Consider the following 25,916-nt stretch of genomic DNA (forward strand, 5'->3'; position numbering starts at 1 on the left):
CTGATGATGTGGAATATGAGGAATTTGTAAAGCCAATCGTGAAGAAAGTAATTGATATAGAGAGAGGAAAGAGCTCTGTATTAAACTTTATACATTTGCAAATCGAGATGTTCTCTACAATGTCTAAGGCTCATGGACTGGAATGTGGCACGGCAACTGCTGTATTGAAAGACAAACGCTGAGACTAGTGCGTACAACACGTAACACACAAATAATTTAACACAAAGACATGAGGGGGAACAGAGGAATAAATACAATTAATGTGATTGGGGAATGCAAACCAGGTGTGAATGGAACAAGACAAAACCAATGGATAATTGAAGAATGGAGCGGCGATGGCTAGAAAGCCGGTGACGTCGACCGCCGAACCAACAAGGAGAGGGGCCGACTTCGGTGGAAGTCGTGACAATTCCAATGACTGGATCAGGGCTCTCACACAAAATGATCTTCACAGAGAGAGTAAAGAATATGCTTTTCTATTTGCTTCGAGAAGCTCAGGAAAGATTTTTTATTCAGCCACATTACCAATAAGTTTGTAATGGGTTTTTCCAACCAGGTGTGGACTTCTATGAGTTATTACAAGGGGCTGATCTGTGGCTCATAAGAGTTGACTTTGTGTTTGAATTTCCTCGTCCCACCATGCCTAATGTTATCTATATGGGAGGGTTCCGATGTAATCCTGCCAAGCCTCTTCCCCAAGAACTGGAGGAGTTTGTTCATAGTTCTGGGGAGCATGGAGTCATGATCATGTCTTTGGGGACTTTTGTTACTGAATTTCCACATGATTTAGCTGATGTGATTGCTGCTGCTTTTGCACAACTGCCTCAGAAGGTAATCTGGAGACACAAAGGAGACAGACCAGCTACTCTGGGCAACAACACCTTACTAGTTGACTGGATGCCTCAGAATGATCTGTTAGGACATCCAAAGACAAGGCTGTTTGTAGCTCATGGAGGAACAAATGGGGTTCAAGAGGCTATTTACCATGGAATTCCTGTTGTGGGTCTACCTCTGTTTTTTGATCAATATGACAACCTCCTTCGTCTGAAAGAGAGAGGAGGAGCAAAGCTTCTATCCATGGCAACAGTAGACAAGAACAATAACTTCCTAGAGGCCATACAGGAAGTTCTGGATGAGCCGTCCTACAGGATGAACATGCAGAGACTCTCCAGGCTACACCGGGACGTGCCAATGGAACCCCTGGACGCCGCCCTCTTCTGGATTGAGTTTGTCATGAGACACAAAGGTGCTGCTCACCTGCGTACAGAGTCCTACAGAATGCCTTGGTACTCCTACCACTCTGTAGATGTCCTGATATTGTTGGGTGTTGTGTCAGTGCTTCTTCTTCTTCTTGTTGCAATAGTCAGATATTTATGCGTTAGAAAATGCTTGAAAAGAAAGATTAAAAGTGAATGAGCGAATCCAATTCTTCACATTCTGGTGTACAAAAATAATAGGATATGTATGAATTAAAGCTGTAATATGTAACTTTTAGGGCGACCCAACAAAACTCCTATAGATATGCGAGTTATGGTTCTGTCATTCTCATTGAAAGCAAGTCTAAGACACCGTAGATCTGTTCTATGTGTGCTATCTCTATGCTTCCACTGTTTAAGTTTCTATTTGCGTGTTTTACTTTCGGATTGGTACACCAGCTTCAAACAGCAGAAAATACAATATTTTTGGTTATGGAAAATATATTTCACAGTGGTTTAGATGATACAATTATTCTTTACACTACACTTGCTTGTTTTGCCACATAGACTGAAATTAGGCAAACTATTACAATTTTAGCAACCAGGAAATGGCAGAGCGATCTCTGCATAGTGCATCTTTCAATCATGAAAATGTATAATGTTGAATTGATGCCAACATAATAAAATGCTTATGTATAATTTAGTGTGGAATATATTTGTTGTCAAGTATTTCCAGATGGTTGTGCATTTTGTGATTCCATCCTACACTGGAAATATTTACTGTAAGTGTTACATTCACAGTGTTAAAGTTTTTTTACTCTGTGTAGTGTAAAAAAACTCAAAACCTCATCCATCATTATCATATTTCCCATCATGCTCTACTGCAGGTTGAAGTTTAGAATTGTTTGTTTCAATATCTGTGTTTATGCATGTACATTGATTGATTGATCTTATGCTACAGAAAGATACATACTTTGCCAGCAACCAAGAATTTCAGAGCACAGTGTTAGGGAGAAACTAGGCCATCAAAGAAAGGCCATATTTTTTATTTTTACTTAATCATTTAGCAGACGCTTTTATCCAGAGCGACTTACAGTAGTGAATGCATACATTTCATACATTTAATTTCATGCATTTTTAAGTTTTTGTACTGGCCCCCCTTGGGAATTGAACCCACAACCCTGGCGTTGCAAACACCACGCTCTACCAACTGAGCCACAGGGAACCTATGATGTACGTAATGTATTGTCATAAAGGGTTTAATCTTAATTAAACTATTACACTTAGGCGCTCACTTCGTGAAGGCTACAAGACTGGAAGTGAACGAACGAATGCAAAAAACTCTGTCACTAACAAACACAGTCATGGGTGGTAACTCGATCATTCCCTCAAAAGGCACACTGGTAAATATACAATTAAGGCTTTACACCCTACAGTGTTAAAATATAATAAACTTCTAGGGTACAAATGTAATCTGATGGAGTTGATTGTTAACATCTGCTACAGAGTTTATTTTCTTACACTTTCAAAACTGTAATTTTAACACCAGTTAAGTTGGACTCATATATACATTCTGATATAATACAATGTACAATCTCAGAGTTCAATGAACACTGGTGATTCTGCTGTGTACAGCTGAAATTGACAACCTCATAGCCTTAAATAATAACAATTTATGCCATTTAGCAGACGCTTTTATCCAGTCACATACAGTCATGCGTGCATAATTTTTTGCATGAGTGGCCCCAGCGCTCACAAGAACATATTGCATATTCCAAACCTGTACAAGTTGGTGAAAGTCCACAAACACAGGAACATTGTGTTCACTCAGATTAACTCATTGAACTCTCACTCTCATCAAGGGAGTTTACGTTAATGATTACATCTGTCAAATAATTGATTAGGGTAGGTCTATTTGTGTAAACAGAAACAATGTGAGTGTTAAAAAGCCCACTAAAGTACACTGAGTGTACAAAACATTAGGAACACCTTCAAAATATTGAGTTGCCATTTTGCCCTCAGAATACCCTCAATTTGTCAATGCATGGACTCTACAAGGTGTCGAAAGCATTCCACAGGGATGGTGGCCCATGTTGACTCCAGTGCTTCCCACAGTTGTGTCAAGTTGGCTACATGGCCTTTGGATGGTGGACCATTCTTGATACAAACTGTTGAGCGTGAAAAATCCAGCTGCAATATGTAACTTTTTGGGCAATGTGACAAAATGCACATAGATATGTGAGTTAACGATGACACCCAAATCTGACACCATACCCCGTTCAAAGGCACTTCAATGTTTTGTCCTGCCCATTCCCCCTGTGAATGGCACACATACACAATCCATGTCTCAATTCTCTCAAGGCTTCAAAGTCCTTCTTTGACCTGGCTCTTCCCCTACATCTACACTGATTGAAGTGGATTTAACAAATGACATCAATAAGGGATCATAGCCTTCACCTCGATTCACCTGGTCAGTCTATGTCAAGGAAAGAGCAGGTGTTTCTAATGTTTGGTACACTTAAGTGTATATTCTTTAAGATATCCTATCCCTGGAGGAGAGCCAGTATGACCTGGTGTTTACTGATCCATCATGGGGAGCAGGTCTTTTGGTGGCTCACTATCTTCAGCTAACTCTAGTCTACAATGTACGGTGGGTAAACAATGGAGAGGGACATTAAGCCATTGCACCATCCCCCATGTCTTATATTCCAATGAATGGATCAGGGTTCTTACACAAAATGATCTTCACAGAGAGAGTAAAGAATATGCTTTTCTATTTGCTTCGGGAAGCTCAAGACAGATTTTTTTTATTCAGCCACATTACCAAGATGTTTGTAATGGGTTTTTCCAACCAGGTGTGGACTTCTATGAGTTATTACAGGGAGCTGGTCAATGGCTCATGAGAGTTGACTTTGTGTTTGAGTTCCCTTGTCCTACCATGCCTAATTTTGTCTATAGAGGGTTCCAATTTATGGGAGGGTTCCAATTCTCCCTATTGTGTGGAGTAGAATAAGCATGAGGTAGTTCTATATAGGTCATTCTGAGGGTTTCCTTGAAATGTTTGGACCAGAAAATATTGTTTTTTGACATTGTGAAATGTGTCTGCTATGTTAAACAGTATTATAATGAGTAATATTATACATCCATATTATAATCATTGTGGCAAAGAAGGGGGTCGAGTGATAAATGGCAGATATGTGAGGGCAGAACTAATAAACGGGCTCTGCCCGATCACTAAAATGGCCACCCCGATCAGAACTACAGATCACAAAATGCCCGACTGCCAAAACTACAATTCCCAGAAGCAAGGGGAACCCTCAGAAGGTGGAGCCAACCCACAGATAAAAGGTCAAGAAAAACCAGGAAGAGAGAGAGAGGGCGGGAAGGATCTATGAACCATAGAGAAAGAGACAATCTACATTGGCTGGATTTACCGTGTACGAGCTGGACTGTTTTGGACTTACCTGTTGGCGTTTAGACCTGGACCTACCGAGAACCAGATTTGTGTACCGAACCCTGCTATCCTTGACCTTACCTGCGGCCTGGGTGGACCAGGACAGCGAAACAAACACACAGGTACTGTCATGTTCTAAATAACTTTCATTCTGGGCTGACTTTGGTGACAGTTTCCCACTTAATTTGTGACAAACGCTCCTAACTTTGAAGAGGTTTGCCACATGTTCACTCAGAGTTTTGAGTAACCATCACTGTGACTTTAAGAAGTGGAAAGGTTCTCAAAAAAGCAGTACTTTGACCTTCACTTAAGCCTTATAAACCAACATGCCACACAAAAGCCATAATAAGCTACACATTTTACATGTGGCTTCCATATACATAATATGAAGATCAACTGGTAAGTAACATTGCACTGCATCTTACCTCCAAACTGAATAAGCTAATAATAATTACATTAAGTTAATGTTCATAAACAAGGATGAAATGTATTGTGAGATTTTGTTCACATACTGAATCAAATGTGAATCTAAATGAAGAATAAAGTTTAATCTTCATTGTCTCAAACTCTCAACCCTAAAGGGAATTAATTATGCACTATTGAGAACAGCTTTCATGGTCTTTCATGATTTGTATCAAATTGTATTTATAGGTCGCGTATGGATATTTAGCAGATATTATCGCAGGTGTAGTGAAATGCTTGTACATAAAGGGGCTGATCTATGGCTCATGAGAGTTGACTGTGGTCGACTTTGGGTTTAAGCTCCCACCCACCATGTCCATCATCCATTTCGTATGATATGTTACGTATTACAATTCGTATGATAAGTTACGAATTGTAATTCGGCCAATATATTACAAATTTGTAAAATGTATGATATGTTACGAATTCAAAATTGTTGTTTCTACTGTCTCCACAGAGGAACTCTAGAGCTCTATCAGAGTGACCATCGGGTTCTTGGTCACCTCCCTGACCAAGGCCCTTCTCCCCCGATTGCTAAGTTTGGACAGGTGGCCAGCTCTAGGAAGAGTCTTGGTGGTTCCAAACCTCTTCCATTTAAGAATGATGGAGGCCACTGTGTTCTTGGACCATCAACGCTGAAAAAAGATTTGGTACCCTTCCCTAGATTTGTGCTGCAACACAATCCTGTTTTTGCTCTGACATGCACTGTCAACTGTGGGACCTTATATCGGTGTGTGCCTTTCCAAATCATGTACAATCAATTGAATTTACCACAGGTGGACTCCAATTAACTTGTAGAAACATCTCAAGGATGATGAATGGAAATAGGATGCACCTGAGCTCAATTTCGAGTCTCACAGCAAAGGGTATGAATAGTTATGTGAATGAGGTATTTCTGTTTTTTATTGTTAATAAATTAGCAAACATTTCTAAAAACCTGTTTTCACTTTGTCATTATGGGGTATTTTGTGTAGATCGCTGAGGACATGTTTTTATTTAATACATTTTAGAATAAGGCTGTAAAGTAACAAAATGTGGAAAAAGTCAAGGGGTGTGAATACTTTCAGAAGGCGCTGTATACAGTGCCTTGTAAAAGTATTCATACCCCTTGGATTTCTTCACATTTTATTGTGTTACAAAGTGGGAATGAAATGGATTTCATTGTCATTTTTTGTCAACAATCTACACAAAATACTCTAATGTCAGAGCGTAAAAAAAAATCTTACATTTTTTCAAAATGAATAAAAATGTAATAACTAAAATATAGTTGTTGCATAAGTATTCAGCTCCCTGAGTTAATACATGTTAGAAACACCTTAGGCATTGATTACAGCTCTGAGTCATCTTGGGTAAGTCTCTAAGAGCTTTGCACACCTGGATTGTGCAATATTTATTATTTTCAAAATTCTTCAAGCTCTTTAAAGGTATTGGGCATTTTCAAAACATGCCATAGATTTTCAAGCAGATTTAAGCCAAAACTGTAACTTGGCCATTCAAGAACATTCACTGTCTTCTTGGTAAGCAACTCCAGTGTAGATTTGGTTTTGTGTTGTAGATTACTGTCCTGCTGAAAGGTGAATTCCTCTCCCAGTCTCTGGTGTAAAGCAAACTGAAGCAGGTTTTCCTCTGGGATTTTGCGTGTGCTTAGCTCCATCATGTTTCTTTTATACTGAAAAACTCCCCAGTATTTGCTGATGTCAAGTATACCCATACTATGGTGCAGCCACCACCATGTTTGAAAATAAGGAGGCAATTACTTTGTTGTGTTGGATTTGCCCCAAACACTATGCTATGCATTTAGGCCAACAAAGTGCATTCCTTTGCTGTGTTTTTTTTAATATTCTGTATATTTGTATTCTTTCTTCCACTCTGTCATTTAGGTCATTATTGTGAGTCACTGCAGTGCTGTTGATCCATCCTCAGTTCTCCCATCACAGCCATTGAACTTTGTAGCCGTTTTAAAATCACCAATGATAACACCATGGTAACATCCCTGAGCAGTTTCATTCCTGTCCTGCAGCTCAGTTCAAAAGGATGACTGATCTTTGATGTGTTTGGATGTTTTAATACATCATCCACAGCATAATTATTAACTTGACCATGCTTCAAGAGATATTCAATCTCTGATTTGTTATTGTTACCCATCTACCAATCACTTGTCGTTCTTTATGAGGCTTTCGAAAAGTTCCCTAGTCTTTGTAGTTGAATATGTGCTTGAAATGTAATACTTGACTGAGGGACCTTACAGGTGTTGTATGTATGGGGACAGAGGAAGGGTCATTCAAAAATCATGTCAACCCCTATTGGTTCACACAGAGTGATTCCATGTAACTCATTATGTGATTTGTTAAGACACTAATTTATGCAACGACTATATTTTAGTTATGCTTTTTTTATAATTATTTATTTGTATTCCACTTTGACATTACATAGTATTTTGTGTAGATTGCTGACAAAAAAATGACATTTACATCAATTTTAATCCCACTTTAACACAGTAAAATGTGAAGAAATCCAAGGGGTCTAAATACTTATTCAAGGTACTGTATATATATTTTTAGGCAGGGATGTCACTAGAGATTCATGGATAGGGGGGCTAAGCCTCTTTTACGGGGGTCTGGGCATACTCCCCAAGGATTTTTTTTAGACACTGATCTAATATGACTTACTTAAATTCTATCCAGATAAAGAAATTAAAGTCCACTCTGTTCCCATCCAACAAAAGGCACATAAATGTCTGTACTATGTAGCCAAAATACTTTTGGGGATTTTATTTTGTGAGTGAGTGGAGGAGACCTGAAGGTCATATTATACCATTACAAAAACATATTTATTTAAGTTGCACCCTTTTGTTAATTGTTGCTCAAAATGTACCCAATAATTCAGACACATGAAAGATCCCAAACAAATATTACAACCTATATTACAGAACCGCTCCTCCTCCTTCTCTCTTTTGATGCTTATTTTGTGGTTGGATGCATCAAAGTGTACCTCCTATTTTTAAAGATTGCAAATCGATTAATGACATTCTGACCCATTGTCCTACGCAACCAGGAGTGTAGCGGTGCAGTGCACTAAAAGGACCTTTCACAGTAACAGCTGCTCACAGGAATTGCGAAGGCAACCTGAATGATTTCCTTCAAAGAAGGAAACATTTCATTATACAGGAGGTTATGCACAGCAAGCATATCTTTGGGAGGACATCCAGCCTCTCTTTTCCAGGCAAGAAAGTTTCTGGCCACCAACATCTCTTCTGTTTTAACATCAATACCTTGGTGCTTGGCAAACTCAGTTAAGCATGATGTATCTAGGACGTTTTTTTGAGTTGGGGCTGCATGCCTGTATGCCTTTGAGCAGACCTGCATCTACAGTCGAATCGCTGGTCAAGCTCACACACCATCATGTCTAAGCAGGGGAGCAACAACTCTGTTTTCATTGTTTGGGAACATGACAATTCTGTGCCTAAACCCAAGGAGGTCTCCACCACAAAATCTCCCATTTCCCTTTGTTTGCGCTTTCTGCCTCTGGAATATTGTGAATTTCACAGAGTGCTTTGGTTCTGGCATCTGTGCGTTTGACTATCAGTGTTTCACATACAGCTTGTTTGCTGAAATAAGCTTCTGCCAGGTCTACAGTTTCTGGAGGAACTTGTGTAGCCCCTCAGTTATAGAAAGATGGGACTGAAACATCAGTAGCAAATACACGGTGGAGAACTTATGAAGCTTTGCTCTCAGACCAACAGCCATGGGGGATCCAATGGCAGATAGGCAATCAAAAATAGCAGTTAAAGTGTCCAGGACTGCATTTATGCATGCCCAGCGAGTGTTTGAGAGCTGTACAAGTTCAGCTGATGCTATTCCAAGTTTGGTCTGGGCTTCTTTGAACTTGTGGTGGTTAACTAAGGATGTAATGAAAAACGAATACACATTCTCCAAGAAACTGAAAAACTCAGCAGCCTCCGGAATAGCCCTGCAAGAATGTCACAACACCAAATTAAGCTCATGAGCATAGCAATGTACATAAATTGCCTCCAGATACAGCACTCTGAAATGTGCTTGCACACCTCCTTTGGACCCACTCATGACAGCTGCACCATCATAGGTCTGTGCAACGCACTTTAGGCCTGCTACTCCTCTCATTTGGAGCTGCCGTTGCAACTCATTTGCTATCGATTGGACATCAAATGACTTGATTTCTGCTAGTGCTAGTAAAGGCTCCTTAACGGTCCCCTCTGTCAAATACCTAACACACAGAGCCAACTGTTCAGACTGCCCATCCCTGGCCTCATCCGCCATAATGGCATACATTCTAGACTTTAATCTCTTGAGCACAGCATTCGATCATGTCATTCTGAGATTCTGGAGAGAGATACATCGCATTTGATGGAGTATTGTACCTTTGCAGGAAAAGGTCAAACTCCTTCAAAAGCTCAATTTATTCAAGAAATTTCCCTTTATTTGTGCTTTCACTATATTCATCATTGGCACGGAAAGAGTCCCTGTCTTCCTAACATTGAGATGACCTCAACAATTCTCCTCAAATACTCCCTTCTCTCTGCAATATCACAAGCATGGGCAGATGTTAAAATCTGAGCAATTTTCCCATGATTGCTAGTTGCCTGGTAGCTTTGACATGCCACAACACGGTCTCTGTGTGTTTGTGCCATCTCATGTTTACCGACAATAAACTATGCTTTTTTTTCCCGATTTTTGCAGTCATTAATGACAAAATAATCAAATTTAATGTTTTTGCCAAAAACACTACATGGAAAGCAGAAAGCTGCGTTTTTGTGGACAGAGTACTCTACCTAATTGTATTTCTCAAACCAGCAGTGCTGAAATGCCCTTTTCTGTGTACCAAAACTTTCATGTGGGTAGCTATTTAGCTTCACTTGTCTGGGCCCAGTGTCTCTGTCACCTAAATCGCTCTAATTTCTGGAAGGAGTTACTGCAGCGGCTTGATTACTTTCTTTCTCTGGATCTGTTTGTTGTCCCTCCCTCTTTGGATCTGTTTGTTGTCCATCCCTCTTTGGATCTGTTTGTTGTCCCTCCCTCTTTGGATCGGTTTGTTGTCCCTCCCTCTTTGGATCGGTTTGTTGTCCCTTCCTCTTTGGATCGGTTTGTTGTCCCTTCCTCTTTGGATCGGTTTGTTGTCCCTCCCTCTTTGGATCGGTTTGTTGTCCCTCCCTCTTTGGATCGGTTTGTTGTCCCTCCCTCTTTGGATCGGTTTGTTGTCCCTCCCTCTTTGGATCGGTTTGTTGTCCCTCCCTCTTTGGATCGGTTTGTTGTCCCTCCCTCTTTGGATCGGTTTGTTGTGCCTCCCTCTCTGGATCTGTTTGTTGTCCCTCCCTCTCTGGATCTGTTTGTTGTCTGGATCTGTTTGTTGTCCCTTCCTCTCTGGATCTGTTTGTTGTCCCTCTTTCTCTGGGCATGCTTGCTCTCTCTCACTTATACAGCTCACATGTTGATCCCTGCCTTGCATAGAAGCCTCTCTTTATGCATGACCCCTTAAGATATCATGAACATCATTCATTTATGCCTAACAAAAGTAAGACATATGCTGTACAAATGTAACTGAAAGCTTAAACATTTACTCCTTATTTTACCACTAACCTTCATCAGACATGCTTCCTCAGCCTCAGCTTCTTTTCCTCATTCTTGTCTGCTGTGTTTTGACATGTATTGTTATTAAACTCATATTTTCAGTAACTCAAGGCTTAATATGTGATTCATCAGTTTAAGTTTTCATTTGTTTGAACTGGTAAAATCTTCCATTTCTCACTGAATTGGCCTTCGGCAGAGCTGCTGGCCCTGACTCTCTTGAAGAATTTCCGTATATCCATCTAACGTTAGTCCTTAGCTAGCCTACAGTTGAGAAATTGAGGATAATACAATGACATTGTGATCAACACTATGTCACATTTTCTACACATGACCAACTGACCAAAGCAATTGAGTATGAAAATATATGTGCATGATGTTACGTAATCTGTCTCATTTATAGCATGGCACAGATAGCAAAACTACATTAAATATAACGTTAATTAGATATCATCGCCACATAACTTATGTCGAATTTAAAAGACACCGTTAACGTTACCGTCTATTACACTGTAATTTACAGGCAGCCTCACATAAAAACGTATTGGTTAACAACATTTTGATTATGACCAAAGTCTATAGTAGTCTAGCGACGTCCCTGTTTTCTATATACCACTGTTTACATGAATCGCGGAAGGTTGCCTGTTTTAGTCACGTCTTTGGTCACGTTTGAGTGGGTCAAACAAAAACACTCCAATGAGTGGTTGATAATAGAGCCTCCCACAATGGAGGTGATGGCTGCAGGATGAGATTGGTGAAGAGCAAATGCAGAAACTTCCAGTCAAAACGTGTTATCCCTATAACGCAATAAGGCGGTGACCGATTTAAAGTGACAAAAGTGATCCGCTCGAACGCGCCCATTCTGTATTATGACAAGTGACCCGTCTTGAAAACCGGAGCGTTTGAAAATTGCGGGTGTGGCAACACGGATGTCTAGAGACGATACTATACTGACTTCGCCTTTCCGCTCTGGTTTCCGAGATTATTACAAATATCGACGAACTTATTTACAGCCATAATAGGCTTTGAAATAGTCTTCATTAACAATTCTTTGGATGAAAACCGGAACGTAAGCCTACAGTTAAATTCGTTTCGAATGTATGGATTCTGTCGTGACTTTAGTTGTTTACACTGTCGAGACATATTGTTTATTTCTGAGCTACTGTAAAATATAATACAATGTTAATCTGTATCCTAACATTATGATGTAAGATAGGTTTCTGATCGGCAAAATCTACAGAATTTGACCATTTCCTATGGTTGAAGACAAATTTATATGGAAAAAAAGGATTTCTCAGAATGAAAGATTATACTGTATTACGTAATCAACCTTTTGACATAACTTGTCTAAACTTTAATGTAGGCCAATCAAGCCTGTTTTAATTATTCTCATGTCAAAACATTATTTGATTTGATTTATTTTACCTTATTTTTCTATATTTCAGGTAAAATTGATGCATGTGTGAAGCAGCTAGTGAAGATGTGTCTCCCTGGTATCTTCATTGTTACCCTGTTGACCCTCTCAATTCCTGCTGTCCATGGTGGGAAAGTCCTGGTGTATCCTCAAGACGGCAGCCACTGGATCAACATGAAGGTCATTATTGAAGCGCTGCATTCAAGAGGTCACAGTGTATCAGTAGTACGGCCATCAGACAGCTGGTACATCAAGGAAACCTCCCCTCACTACAGTTCAATCACAATTGATATTCCAGGTGGAGCTGATGAGGAATTCTTTAGCTCATTTGTGTCGAGACAAATACAGATACAGAGAGAGGGAAAGTCTGCTTGGACTCGTTTTAGTTTGGACATGGAGTTGAAGGACAGATTTTCTGAAATGCACCGCAGAGTGTGTGAGATGGTAATCCAAATGTTAGAGAATAAACAGTTGATGCAGTCTATTAGAGAAACCAAGTATGACTTGGTTCTGACAGACCCAGCGAATGGGGGAGGTGTTGTGCTGGCGCACTATTTAAATGTGCCCCTTGTTTTCAATGTTAGATGGACTATACATGGTGAGGCCCATTTTGCTATTGCTCCCTCTCCACTATCTTATGTTCCATTTCCTGTTTCAGAGTTAACAGACAATATGAGTTTTTTTCAGAGGGTCCGTAACGTCCTTGTTTATGTCATCAGGCAGCATCTGTACAAACAGACAGTGGGGCCTCATTATTCAGCTTTGGTTAGTCGTTACTTTGGTCCTGAGGTCGACTACTTCTCATTGTTTCAAGCTGCTGATTTATGGCTCATGAGAGTTGACTTTGTGTTTGAGTTCCCTCGTCCCACCATGCCTAATATTATCTATATGGGAGGGTTCCAGTGTAAACCTGCCAAGGCTCTTCCCCAAGAACTGGAGGAGTTTGCTCAGAGTTCTGGAGAGCATGGAATCATTATCATGTCTTTGGGGACTTTAATTGGACAATTTCCACATGATGTAGCTGATGAGATCGCTGCTGCTTTTGCCCACCTGCCCCAGAAGGTCATCTGGAGGTACAAAGGAGACAGACCAGCTACTCTGGGCAACAACACCTTACTAGTTGACTGGATGCCTCAGAATGATCTTTTAGGACACCCTAAGACAAGGCTGTTTGTAGCTCATGGAGGAACAAATGGGATTTTCGAGGCTATCTACCATGGTGTTCCAATAGTAGGCCTTCCTCTGGTGTTTGACCAACCTGACAATCTTTCTAGAATGAAAGTGAAGGGTGTAGCAAAGGTTGTGGATTTAGCAACACTAGATAGAAACATATTCTCCCAAGCCTTACAGGAAGTTCTGGATGAGCCGTCCTACCGGATGAACATGCAGAGACTCTCCAGGCTACACAGAGATGTGCCAATGGAGCCCCTGGATACTGCCCTCTTCTGGATTGAGTTTGTCATGAGACACAAAGGTGCTGCTCACCTGCGTACTGAGTCCTACAGAATGCCCTCGTACTCCTACCACTCTGTAGATGTAATGGTGTTTTTACTGGCTGTTGTGTTATTTACTCTGTTGGCTTTCATTGGCATTATCAGATATTTCTGTTGCAGGGCATGTTTGAAAATAAAAATCAAAGAGGAATGATTATGGATTTCATCTGTACAGAGTGTGGTACCTACAATATCTATACAGAGTGTGGTACATACTTGTTTTCTCACTCATTATACGTTTTGTTCACGTGACAAATACAGTTGAAGTCGGAAGTTTACATACACCTTAGTCAAATACATTTAAACTCTGTTTTTCACAATTCCTGACATTTAATCCTAGTAAAAATTCCCTGTCTTAGGTCAGTTAGGATCAGTATTTTAAGAATGTGAAATGTCAGAATAATAGTAGAGAGAGTGATTCATTTCAGCTTTTACATCTTTCATCACATTCCGGTGGGTCAGAAGTTAAATGTATATGGTAGCATTGTCTTTAAATTGTGTAACTTGGGTCAAACGTTTCAGGTAGCCTTCCACAAGCTTCCCAAAATAAGTTGGGTGAATTTTGGCCTATTCCTCCTGACAGAGCTGGTGTAACTGAGTCAGGTTTGTTGGCCTCCTTGTTCGCACATGCTTTTAAAGTTCTGTCCACAAATGTTCTATCGGATTGAGGTCAGGGCTTTGTGATGGATACTCTAATACCTTGACTTTGTTGTCCTTAAGCCGTTTTGCCACAACTTTGGAAGTATGCTTGGGGTCATTGTCCATTTGGAAGACCCATTTGCGACCAAGCTTTAACTTCCTGACTGATGTCTTGAGATGTTGCTTCAATATATCCACATAATTTTCCTACCTCATGATGCCATCTATTTTGTGAAGTGCACCAGTCCTTCCTGCAGCAAAGCACACCCACATGATGCTGCCACCCCTGTCAGTTGGGATGGTGTTCTTCGGCTTGCAAGTATCCCCCTTTTTCCTCCAAACAAAATGATGGTCATTATGGCCAAACAGTTCTATTTTTGTTTCATCAGACCATCAGGACATTTCTCCAAAAAGTATGATCTTTGGCCTCATGTGCAGTTGCAAACCGTAGTCTAGCTTTTTTATGGCGGTTTTGGAGCAGTGGCTTCTTCCTTGCTGAGCGGCCTTTCAGGTTATGTCGATATAGGACTCGTTTTACTGTGGATATAGATACTTTTGTACCCGTTTCCTCTGGCATCTTCACAAGGTCCTTTGCTGTTGTTCTGGGATTGATTTGCACTTTTCGCACCAAAGCACGTTCATCTCTAGGAGACAGAATGCGTCTCCTTTCTGAGAGACCTTATATGCTAGCTTGAAAAATGGGTGTCTGATTTATTTCTGGCTGGGTACTCTGCTGACATAATCTAATGTTTTGCTTTCGTTGTAAAGCCTTTTTGAAATCGGACAGTGTGGTTAGATTAACGAGAGTCTTGTCTTTAAAATGGTGTAAAATAGTCATATGTTTGAGAAATTGAAGTAATAGCATTTCTAAGGTATTTGAATATCGCGCCACGGGATTCCACTGGCTGTTGACTAGGGTGGGACGCAAACGTCCCACCTAGCCCAGAGAGCTTCATTTTAATTATGAGATTTCTGTTTGAATTTGGCACCCTGCAATTTCACTAGATAGGCCAGGTGTTCCGCTAGCGGAACCCCCTTCCCAGAAAGGTTAAACAGCTTGGAAAATTCCAGAAAATGATGTCATGGCTTTAGAAGCTTCTGATAGGCTAATTGACATCATTTGAGTCAATTGGAGGTGTACCTGTGGATGTTTTTCAAGGCCTATTTTCAAACTCTGTGCCTCTTTGCTTGACATCATGGGAAAATCAAAAGAAATCAGCAAAGACCTCAGAAAAATAAATGGTAGACCTCCACAAGTCTGGTTCATCCTTGGGAGCAATTTCCAAATGCCTGAAGGTGCCACCTTCATCTGTACAAACAATAGTACAAAAACCAAAACCACAGCTAAATGCAGCACTAACCTTTGATCTTCATCAGATGACACTCCTAGGACATTATGTTATACAATACATGCATGTTTTGTTCAATCAAGTTCATATTTATATCAAAAAACTGCTTTTTACATTAGCATGTGACTAGCATTCCCACCGAACATTTCCGGTGAATTTACTAAATTACTCACGATAAACGTTCACAAAAAACATAACAAATATTTAAAGAATTATAGATACAGAACTCCTTTATGCAATCGCGGTGTCCGATTTTAAAATAGCTTTTCGGTGAAAGCACATTTTGCAATATTCTGAGTAGATAGCCCGGCCATCACAGGCTAGCTATTTTGACACCCACCAAGTTTGGTACTCACCAAACTCAGATTTACTATAAGAAAAATTGGATTACCTTTGCTGTTCTTCGTCAGGACTTCTACTTAAACAACAAATGTTGGTTTGGTTCCAAATAATCCATAGTAATAATCCATCGTGCGTTCAAGACACTATCCGAAGGGCGCTTTTCGTGACAAAAAAAATCAAAATATTCAATTACCGTACTTCAAAGCATGTCAAACGCTGTTTAAAATCAATTTTTATGCGATTTTTCTCGTAAAATAGCGATAATATTCTGACCGGGAGTCGTTGTTTTCGTTCAAAGACTGAAAATGTAAACATGGAGTCGTCTCGTGCACGCGTGCGCCCGTCTCATTGTTCTCAGATCGACCACTTACCAAATGCGCTACTGTTTTTCAGCCATGGCCTGCAAAGTCATCATTCAACGTTCTGGCGCCTTCTGAGAGCCTATGGGAGCGTTAGAAAATGTCACGTTACAGCAGAGATCCTATGTTTTGGATAGAGATGACAAAGAAGGCCAAGAAATGGTCAGAGAGGGCGCTTCCTGTTTGGAATCTTCTCAGGTTTTGGCCTGCCAAATGAGTTCTGTTATACTCAGACACCGTTCAAACAGTTTTAGAAACTTTAAGGTGTTGTCTATCCAAATCAAACAATTATATGCATATTCTAGTTACTGGGCAGGAGTAGTAACCAGATTAAATCGGGTACGTTTTTTATCCGGCCGTGCAAATACTGCCCCCTATCCCCAACAGGTTAATCACTAACCTTTGATCTTCATCTGGTGGCACTCCCAGGACTCCATGTTAGACAAATGTTTGTTTTGTTCGATAAAGTTAATCTTTGTCCAAAAACCTAATTTGAAATTGGCGTGTAATGTTCAGAAATGCATTGTCTCAAACAAAGATCCGGTGAAAATGCATAGAGCCACATCAAATTACAGAAATACTCATCATAAACATTGATATAAGATACAAGTGTTATACATACGATTAAAGATACACTTCTTGTTAATCCAGCCGCTGTGTCCGATTTCAAAAAGGCTTTACGGTGAAAGCACACCATGCGATTATGTTAGGTCAGCGCCTAGCCACAGAAAACCATTCAGCCATTTTCCAGCCAAGGAGAGGTGTCATAAAAGTCAGAAATAGCATTAAAATGAATCACTTACCTTTGATCTTTATCTGATGGCACTCCCAGGTCTCCATGTTAGACAATGAATGTTCATTTTGTTCGATAAAGTTAATCTTTATGTCCAAATACCTCCTTTTTGTTTGCGCGTTTAGTCCAGTAATCCAAATGCACAAAGCGCAGACACAAAGTCTAGACAAAGTAAAAAAAGTTCCATTCGAGTTCGTAGAAACATGTCAAACGATGTTTCTAATCAATCCTTAGGGTGTTTTCATCATAAATATTCAATAATGTTTCAACCGGACAATACTGTTTTCATTAGAAAGGTAAGGGAAAGAAGCGGAGCCCACGGACATGAGCGTGACTAAACTAAAGGCTTTCACCTGGGCCATCCGCTTAGAGTGCTCTTATTCGCTCCCCTTTCACAATAGAAGCCTGAAACAACTTCTAAAGACTGTTGACATTTAGTGGAAGCCTTAGGAAGTGCAATCTGACCCTACAGACACTGGATATTTGATAGGCATTCACTTAAACTACAAACCTCAGAATTCCCACTTCCTGGTTGGATTTTTCTCAGGTTTTTGCCTGCCATATGAGTTCTGTTATACTCAGACATTATTTTAACAGTTTTGGAAACTTTAGAGTGTTTTCTATTATATGTATATTCTAGCCTTTTGGCACGCTTTTCATCTCAACTTCCCAATGCTGCCCCTATCCCTAAAGAGTTTTAAAGGCACAGTCAACTTAGTGTATGTAAACTTCTGATCCACTGGAATTGTGATACAGTGAAATAATCTGTCTGTAAACAATTGTTGGAAAAATTACTTGTGTCATGCACAAAGTAGATGTTGTAACCGACTTGCCAAAACTATAGTTTGATGAAAAGAAATTTGTGGAGTGCTTGAAAAAATGAGTTTTAATGACTCCAACCTAAGTGTATGTAAACTTCCGACTTCAACTGTATATGTGGCATTTATGTAGGCATACAGTATTGTTGACAGATGTTTTATCTATTTGCTTTTTGAAGATTTTGTCTAAATAAACAACTGCACATTAACTGTTCAGCCCATTTAATCAAAGGTTTGAATAGTCCAAATGTGCATTTTAAAATGTATGCTGTTAACGTTGTGTGTAGCTGCTTTCTTTGTGTGTAATAGTTAAACTGATGTAGATGTTTATTCTCCAGAAGACCGGTAAGGAGCTTGAACTTTTAATAAAGATATCATGCATCTTAGATGTTTGGCAAAAACACTTTGTCCCTCATTGGTTTTTCTATTGTGGAGGTCATTTCAAAAGAACAAACAACTTTCAGGTTGTCACTATACAGACGTTAATGACAAGATCATTCTTCAGTCATTCAATAAGCGTTGATTATTCAGAGGTAATATGATCCTGTGAGATCTGAGCAGGAATGTGAAGGGCTTTTCATACTGATGCTTATAAAATGACAGCATTGAACTGCAATACAAAAGCCAACCAAGGTGGTCTGCATAGAGCAGAAAGAAGTGTTTGCTATTGTCTGACTTTTCTCTAAAGGACTCTGCTTGGAAGACTCACTTAGTTTTTTTGTTCACTTAGAAATACACAGTGTATATTTCCCTTCTTTTGCCCTCAGAACATCCTAAATTCGTCAGGGCATGGACTCTACAAGGTTTCGAAAGCGTTCCACAGGGATGCTGGCCCATGTTGACTCCAATGCTTCCCACAGTTGTGTCAAGTTGGCTGGATGTTCTTTGGGTGGTGGACCATTCTTGATACATGGGAAACTGTTGGCTGTGAAAAACCCAGCAACACTCAGTGTATAATAGGAGTGTATAATAGGACCTGAGGATATTAAGTAATGCCAGTTGCGATTTTAGCATGTAAATGTTGGTGGGGTAAACTCCTCTGTGGAGATGGGAGAACCTTCCAGAAGGACTACCATCTCTGCAGCACTCCATCAATTAGGCCTTTATGGTAGAGTGGCCAGACGGAAGCCACTCCTCAGTAAAATGCACGACAGCCCGCTTGGAGTTTGCCAAAAGTCACAAAGATTCTCAGACCATGAGAAACAAGATTCTCTGGTCTACTAAAACCAAAATTGAACTATTTGGCCTGAATGCCAAGCGTTACGTCTGGAGGAAACCTGGCACCATCCCTATGGTGAAGCATGGTGGTGGCAGCATCATGATGTGGGCATGTTTTTCAGCGTTTGGGACTGGGAAACTAGTCAGGATCGAGGGAAAGATGAACAGAGCAAAGTACAGAGAGATCCTTGGAGAAAACCTACTCCAGAGCGCTCAGGACCTCAAACTGGGGCAAAGGTTCACCTTGGCTTCGGTACAAGTCTCTGAATGTCCTTGAGTGGCCCAGCCAGAGCCCGGATCAAACTTCTCTGAAAATAGCTGTACATCAACGCTCCCCATCCAAGAAGCCTCAATGCTGTAATCGCTGCCAAAGGTGCTTCAACAAAGTACATTTTACATTTTAGTCATTTAGCAGACGCTCTTATCCAGAGCAACAACTTACAGTAGTGAATGCATACATTTCATATCATACCTTTTATTTTTTTTTAATTTTTTCCTGTGCTGGCCCCCCGTGGGAATCGAACCCACAACCCTGGCGTTGCATACACCATGCTCTACCAACTGAGCTACAGGGAAGTACTGAGTAAAGGGTCTGAATACTTATGTAAATGTGTTTTTTTGTAATACAGTACATTTGCTTTGTCATTATGGCGTATTGTGTGTAGATTGATGAGGGAAAAAAACGATTTAAATAATTTTAGAATAAGGCTGTAACGTAACAAAATCAGGAAAAAGTCAAGGGGTCTGAATACTTTCCAAAGGCACTGTAGAGGTACAGTACCATACTCTGGAATATTTATCTTCACATTGCCAAAACATCATCCCTCAATAACTTCAAGCAAAGACTGGGGGTCAGCCAGATGAACCAAACAACTCAGTAATCTCCTCCATATAGCCTAACTCTCATATAAGCCCTTGGGCTTCCAACACCACCTGCACACTGTTCTTTTCTTTTTTTATCTGTATTGTTATCTATCACTTTTTTTCTTTAGTGCAAATAAATAAAAGCACCAATGGTAACATCCATGAGCAGTTTCATTCCTGTCCTGCAGTTCAGAAGGACTACTGCATCTTTGATTTGTCTGGGTGGTTTAATACATCATCCACAGCATTATTATTAACTTGCGATGCTTAAAGAGATATTCAATCTCTGATTTGTTATTGTTACCCGTTTACCAATCAATGCCCTTCTTTATGAGGCTTTCGAAAAGCTCCCTGGTCTTTGTAGTTGAATCTGTGCTTGAAATTCAATACTTGACTGCAGGACCTTACAGATGTTCTATGTATTATTTAACCTTTTATTTAACTAGGCAAGTCAATGTAAATTCTTATTTACAATGACTGCCTACCCTGGCCAAACCCTCCCCTAACCCAGACGACGTTGGGCCAATTGTGCGCCGCCCTATGGGACTTCCGATCACGGCCAGTTGTGATAAAGCCCGGGATCGAACCCGGGTCTGAAGTGACACCTCTAGCACTTTGATGCAGTGTTTTAGACCGCTGAACTAATTTAGGCTTGCCTAAACAAAGAATGCAGAATATGCAACTACTATATTTTAGTTACGATTTTGACATTACAGAGTATTGTGTGTAGATTGCTGACAAAATAAAGATAATTAAATCCATTTTAATCCCACTTTAACGCAGTAAAATGTGAAGAAATCCAAGGGGTCTGAATACTTTTGCAAGGCACTGAAAATATATTTTTTAGTGCTGTCAGAGTTAACTTTTTGTAATTTTAGTGCTGTCACATATACTCCCTCTCCAGCCTCTAGTTCATCAGGCTGCTGATTATCCCGCACACCTGTCACCATCGTCTCGCGCACCTGCGCCTCATGACACTCACCTGGACTTCATCACCTCCTTGATTATCTTCCCTATATCTGTTACTCCCCTTGGTTCTTTCCTCAGGTGTTATTGACTCTGTTTTCATGTCAGTGCATTGTTTGTGTCTCGTGTTCATTGTTTCTTTTATTTATTTAAAACCCTCACTCCCTGAACTTGCTACACGACTCTCAGCGCACTCATTACAAGTGCACACATTTTTTCGTTTGACAGACCAATCTTTTTTTTTTTTTTTTTTTTTACATGAACATTATTTTTGGTCTTCATTCAACCTTATGCCTAACCCTAACCTTATCAGTATAGTTCAAATAAAATCAAATGTATTGGTCACACACATTTAGCAGATGTTATTGCAGGTGTAGTGAAATGCTTGTGTTCCTAGCTTCAACAGAGCAGCAGTATCTCACAATTCACAACAATACACACATCTTAAAGTAAAAGAATGGAATTAAGAAATATATCAATATTAGGACGATCAATGTCGGAGTGGTATTGACTAAATACAGTAGAATAGAATACAGTATATACATATGAGATGAGTAAAGCAGTATGTCAACATTATTAAAGTGACTAGTGATTCCATTTCTATGTATATAGGGCAACAGCATCTAAGGTGCAGGGTTGAGTAGCTGGGTGGTAGCCGGCTAGTGATGGCTATTTAACAGTCTGATGGCCTTGAGAGAGAGAGCTGTTTTTCAGTCTCTCGGGCCCACCTTTAATGCACCTGTACTGACCTCGCATTATGGATGATAGCAGGGTGAACAAGCTGTGGCTTGGGTGGTTGATGTCCTTGATGATCTTTTTAGCCTTCATGTGAAATCGGGAGCTGTAGGTGTCCTGGAGGGCAGGCAGTGTGCCCCCGCTGATGCGTTGGACAGACCGTACCACCCTTTGGAGTGCCCTGTGGTTGCGGCCGGTGCAGTTGATGTACCAGGTGGTGATACAGCATGACAGGATGCTCTCAATTGTGCATCTGTAAAAATTCTGAGGGTCTTAGGGGCCAAGTCAAATTTCTTCTGCCTCCTGAGGTTGAAGAGGCGCTGTTGTGCCTTCTTCATCACAATGTCTGTGTGGGCGGACCAATTCAGATTGTCAGTGATGTGTACGCCGAGGAACTTGAAGCTTTCGACCTTCTCGACTGCGGTCCCGTCAATGTGGATAGGGGCGTGCTCCCTCTGCCATTTCCTGAATTCCCCGATCAGCTCCTTCATTTTGTTGACATTGAGGGAGAGGTTATTTTCCTGGCACCACTCCGCCAGGGCCCTCCTCCCTGTAGGCTGTCTCGTCATTGTTGGTAATCAGGCCTACTACTGTTGTGTCGTCTGCAAACTTGATGATTGAGTTGAAGGCATGCGTGCCCCGCAGGCATGGGTGAACAGGGAGTACAGGAGGAGGCTGAGCACACACCCTTGTGGGTCCCCAGTGTTGAGGATCAGCGAAGTGGAGGTGTTGTTTCCTACCTTCACCACCTGGGGCCAGCCCGTCAGGAAGTCCATGACCCAGTTGCTCAGGGCGCGGTTCAGACCCAGGACCCCGAGCTTAATGATGAGCTTGGATGATACTATGACATTGAAGGCTGAACTATAATCAATGAACAGCATTCTGATGTAGATATTCCTCTTGTCCAGATGGGATAGGGCAGTGTGCAGTGCGATGGCGATTGCATCGTCTGTGGATCTATTGGGGCGGTAAGCAAATTGAAGTGGGTCTAGGGTGTCAGGTAAGGTAGAGGTGACATGATCCTTAACTAGCCTCTTAAAGCACTTCATGATGACAGAAGTGAGTGCTAAGGGAGCTAGTAATTTAGTTCAGTTACCTTTGCTTTTTTGGGTACAAGAACAACGGTGGACATATTGAAGCAAGTGGGGACAGCAGACTGGGATGGGGAGAGATTGAATATGTCCGTAAACACTCCAGCTAACTGGTGTGCGCATGCTCTGAGGACCCGGCTAGGGATGCCGTCTGGGCCGGCAGCCTTGCGATGGTTAACACGCTTAAATGTCTTACTCACGTTGGCCACGGAACACGAGAGCCCACAGTCCTTGGGAGCAAGCTGCGTCGGTGGCACTGTGTTATCCTCAAAGTGGGCAAAGAAGGTGTTTAGCTTGTCTGGGAGAAAGACGTCGGTGTCCGCGATGTGGCTGGTTTTCCCTTTGTAATCCGTGATTGACTGTAGACCCTGCCACATACGTCTCGTGTCTGAGCCGTTTAATTGGTTAAGGTAAGGGTTAGGTCTAAAATCAGATTTTAGGGAGAACAATTTTAGAAATGAGCGGGTTTATGACTTTGCCACATTCCCAGATAGTGATGACCATTATAATAGCCTCTGTCTGTAAGATGTCAAGTAATTAGCACAACTACCTTACCATAAAGACAAAGAAATGAATGACACATTTTTGGGGTTGTATACAACACAGACAGATGCGGAAAAATATATAGGCACATTTGCACAATTCATTATTTCTTCTAAAATAAGTTGAAATATAAAAAAAACTTTAGGTGTTGACATGTGCATTTGTTTGATTTGCAACTGCACATGACCAAAACAAAATAGATCACTTCAAAGTGAAAACATGGCCTGGACAAAATTATTCTAAATTATAATGAATTTATTTGGAGGCAAGTGATTCTCGTTTGCTGTGTAATTTATCTCACCTGTGGTAAATTGCAGGTGCCTATGATAGCCATTCTACCAACTTTGAAAAGAGAAAAATAACATTCTGCTCTAATTCATTCCATTGTAAAGTGCAAGAGTGCCAATATATTTGACTGCATCTGTAGGTCTATTGTGGACTATAACTTCATATAATATCTAATCAATCTCATTCCTTGACCACTACATTCATAACCAATGATGTATAATCATAGAAACCTAGTGCTTCTTGCATGTGACAATATCATGGATGCATTTAAATTCTTCAAGAATTAATGGGTATTATTAATAGAAAGAAATGTATGTACCACCTGCAGATGATTTTTTTAAGAGGAACTCTCCACTTCAAATTCCCTACAAACCATAGAGATACAGTTGGGAGAACAAGTATTTGATATACTGCCGATTTTGCAGGTTTTCCTACTTACAAAGCATGTAGAGGTCTGTCATTTTTATCATAGGTACACTTCAACTGTGAGAGACAGAATCTAAAACAAAAATTCAGAAAATCACATTGTATGATTTTTAAGTAAATAATTTGCATTTTATTGACAAATCAGCCAAGACCTCAGAGAAAAAATGGAGACCTCCACAAGTTTCGTTCATCCTTGGGAGCAATTTCCAAATGCCTGAAGGTACCACGTTCATCTGTACAAACAATAGTACGCAAGTATAAACACCATGGGACCACGCAGGCGTCATACCTCTCAGGAAGGAGACGCGTTCTGTCTCCTAGAGATGAACGTACTTTGGTGCGAAAAGTGCAAATCAATCCCAGAACAACAGCAAAGGACCTTGTGAAGATGCTGGAGGAAACAGGTACAAAAGTATCTATATTCACAGGAAAAAGAGTCCTTTAACAACATAACTTGAAAAGCCGCTCGGCAAGGGAGAAGCCACTGTTCCAAAACCGCCATAAAAAAGCCAGACTACAGTTTGCAACTGCACATGGGGACAAAGATCTTACTTTTTGGAGAAATGTCCTCTGGTCTGATTAAACAAAAATAGAACTGTTTGGCCATAATGACCGTTATGTTTGGAGGAAAAAGGGGGAGGCTTGCAAGCTGAAGAACACCATCCCAACCGTGAAGCACGGGGGTGGCAGGATCATGTTGTGGGGGTGCTTTGCTGCAGGAAGGACTGGTCCACTTCACAAAATAGATAGCATTATGAGGAAGGAAAATGATGTGGATAAATTGAAGCAACATTTCAAGACATCAATCAGGAAGTTAAAGCTTGGTCGCAAATGCGTCTTCCAAACGGACATTGACCCCGAGCATACTTCCAAAGTTGTGGCAAAATGGCTTAAGGACAACAAAGTCAAGGTATTGGAGTGGCCATCACAATGCCCTGACCTCAATCCTATAGAAAATTTGTGGGCAGAACTGAAAAAGCACGTGCGAGCAAGGAGGCCGACAAACCTGACTCAGTTACACCAGCTCTGTCAAGAGGAATGGGCCACAATTCACCCAACTTATTGTGGGAAGGTTGTGGAAGGCTACCTGAAACGTTTGACCCAAGTTAAACAATTTAAAGGCAATGCTACCAAATACTAATTGAGTGTATGTAAACTTCTGACCCACTGGGAATGTGATGAAAGAAATACAATCTGAAATAAATCATTCTCTCTCCTATTATTCTGACATTTCACATTCTTAAAATGAAGTGGTGATCCTAACTGACCAAAGTCAGGGAATTTTTACTAGGATTAAATGTCAGGAATTGTGAAAAACTGAGTTTAAATGTACTTGGTTAAGGTGTATGTAAACTGTATGAGGAGGGAGGAGGGAGTAAAATGTAGGCAAGCAATAAACATGAGGAGGGAGTAAAATGTAGGCAAGCAATAAACATTTCAGAACAACTACTAGTCAATAAGACATGGGAGAGATCATGAATTCTGGCAATCTTTCTAGAATGAAAGTGAAGGGTGTATCAAAGCTTGTGGATTTAGCAACACTAGATAGAACATATTCTCCCAAGCCTTACAGGAAGTTCTGAATGAGCCGTCCTACCGGATGAACATGCAGAGACTCTCCAGGCTACACCGGGACGTGCCAATGGAACCCCTGGACACTGCCCTCTTCTGGATTGAGTTTGTCATGAGACACAAAGGTGCTGCTCACCTGTGTACTGAGTCCTACAGAATGCCCTGGTACTCCTACCACTCTGTAGATGTAATGGTGTTTTTACTGGCTGTTGTGTTATTTACTCTGTTGGCTTTCATTGGCATTATCAGATATTTCTGTTGCAGGGCATGTTTGAAAATAAAATTGAAAGAGGA

General features: G+C 40.6%; 1 protein-coding gene and 1 pseudogene across 3 annotated transcripts; both read left to right on the forward strand.

Annotated features, from left to right (window-relative positions):
* The first annotated feature begins 191 nt into the window (after positions 1-191).
* LOC106587224 (UDP-glucuronosyltransferase 2B15 pseudogene) lies at positions 192-1,878 on the forward strand (annotated as a pseudogene).
* Positions 1,879-4,542: 2,664 nt separating this feature from the next.
* On the forward strand, positions 4,543-18,322 carry LOC106587221 (UDP-glucuronosyltransferase 2C1). 3 transcript variants are annotated; one of them, XM_045707966.2, is made up of 2 exons: positions 4,543-4,772; positions 12,158-18,322. In XM_045707966.2, exon 2 carries the CDS (start codon positions 12,193-12,195, stop codon positions 13,771-13,773), a length of 1,581 nt encoding a protein of 526 aa, XP_045563922.2. In that variant the 5' UTR covers positions 4,543-4,772; positions 12,158-12,192; the 3' UTR covers positions 13,774-18,322. The 3 variants fall into 3 exon arrangements, with proteins under 3 accessions (XP_045563922.2, XP_045563924.2, XP_045563923.2); XM_045707968.2 differs by lacking the exon at positions 4,543-4,772 and adding an exon at positions 10,342-11,810; XM_045707967.2 differs by lacking the exon at positions 4,543-4,772 and adding an exon at positions 10,350-11,781.
* Positions 18,323-25,916: the final 7,594 nt, after the last annotated feature.

The sequence above is a fragment of the Salmo salar genome, chromosome 26 (genome assembly GCF_965601325.2).
Source record: "Salmo salar chromosome 26, fSalSal1, whole genome shotgun sequence".
Lineage (NCBI taxonomy): Eukaryota > Metazoa > Chordata > Actinopteri > Salmoniformes > Salmonidae > Salmo > Salmo salar.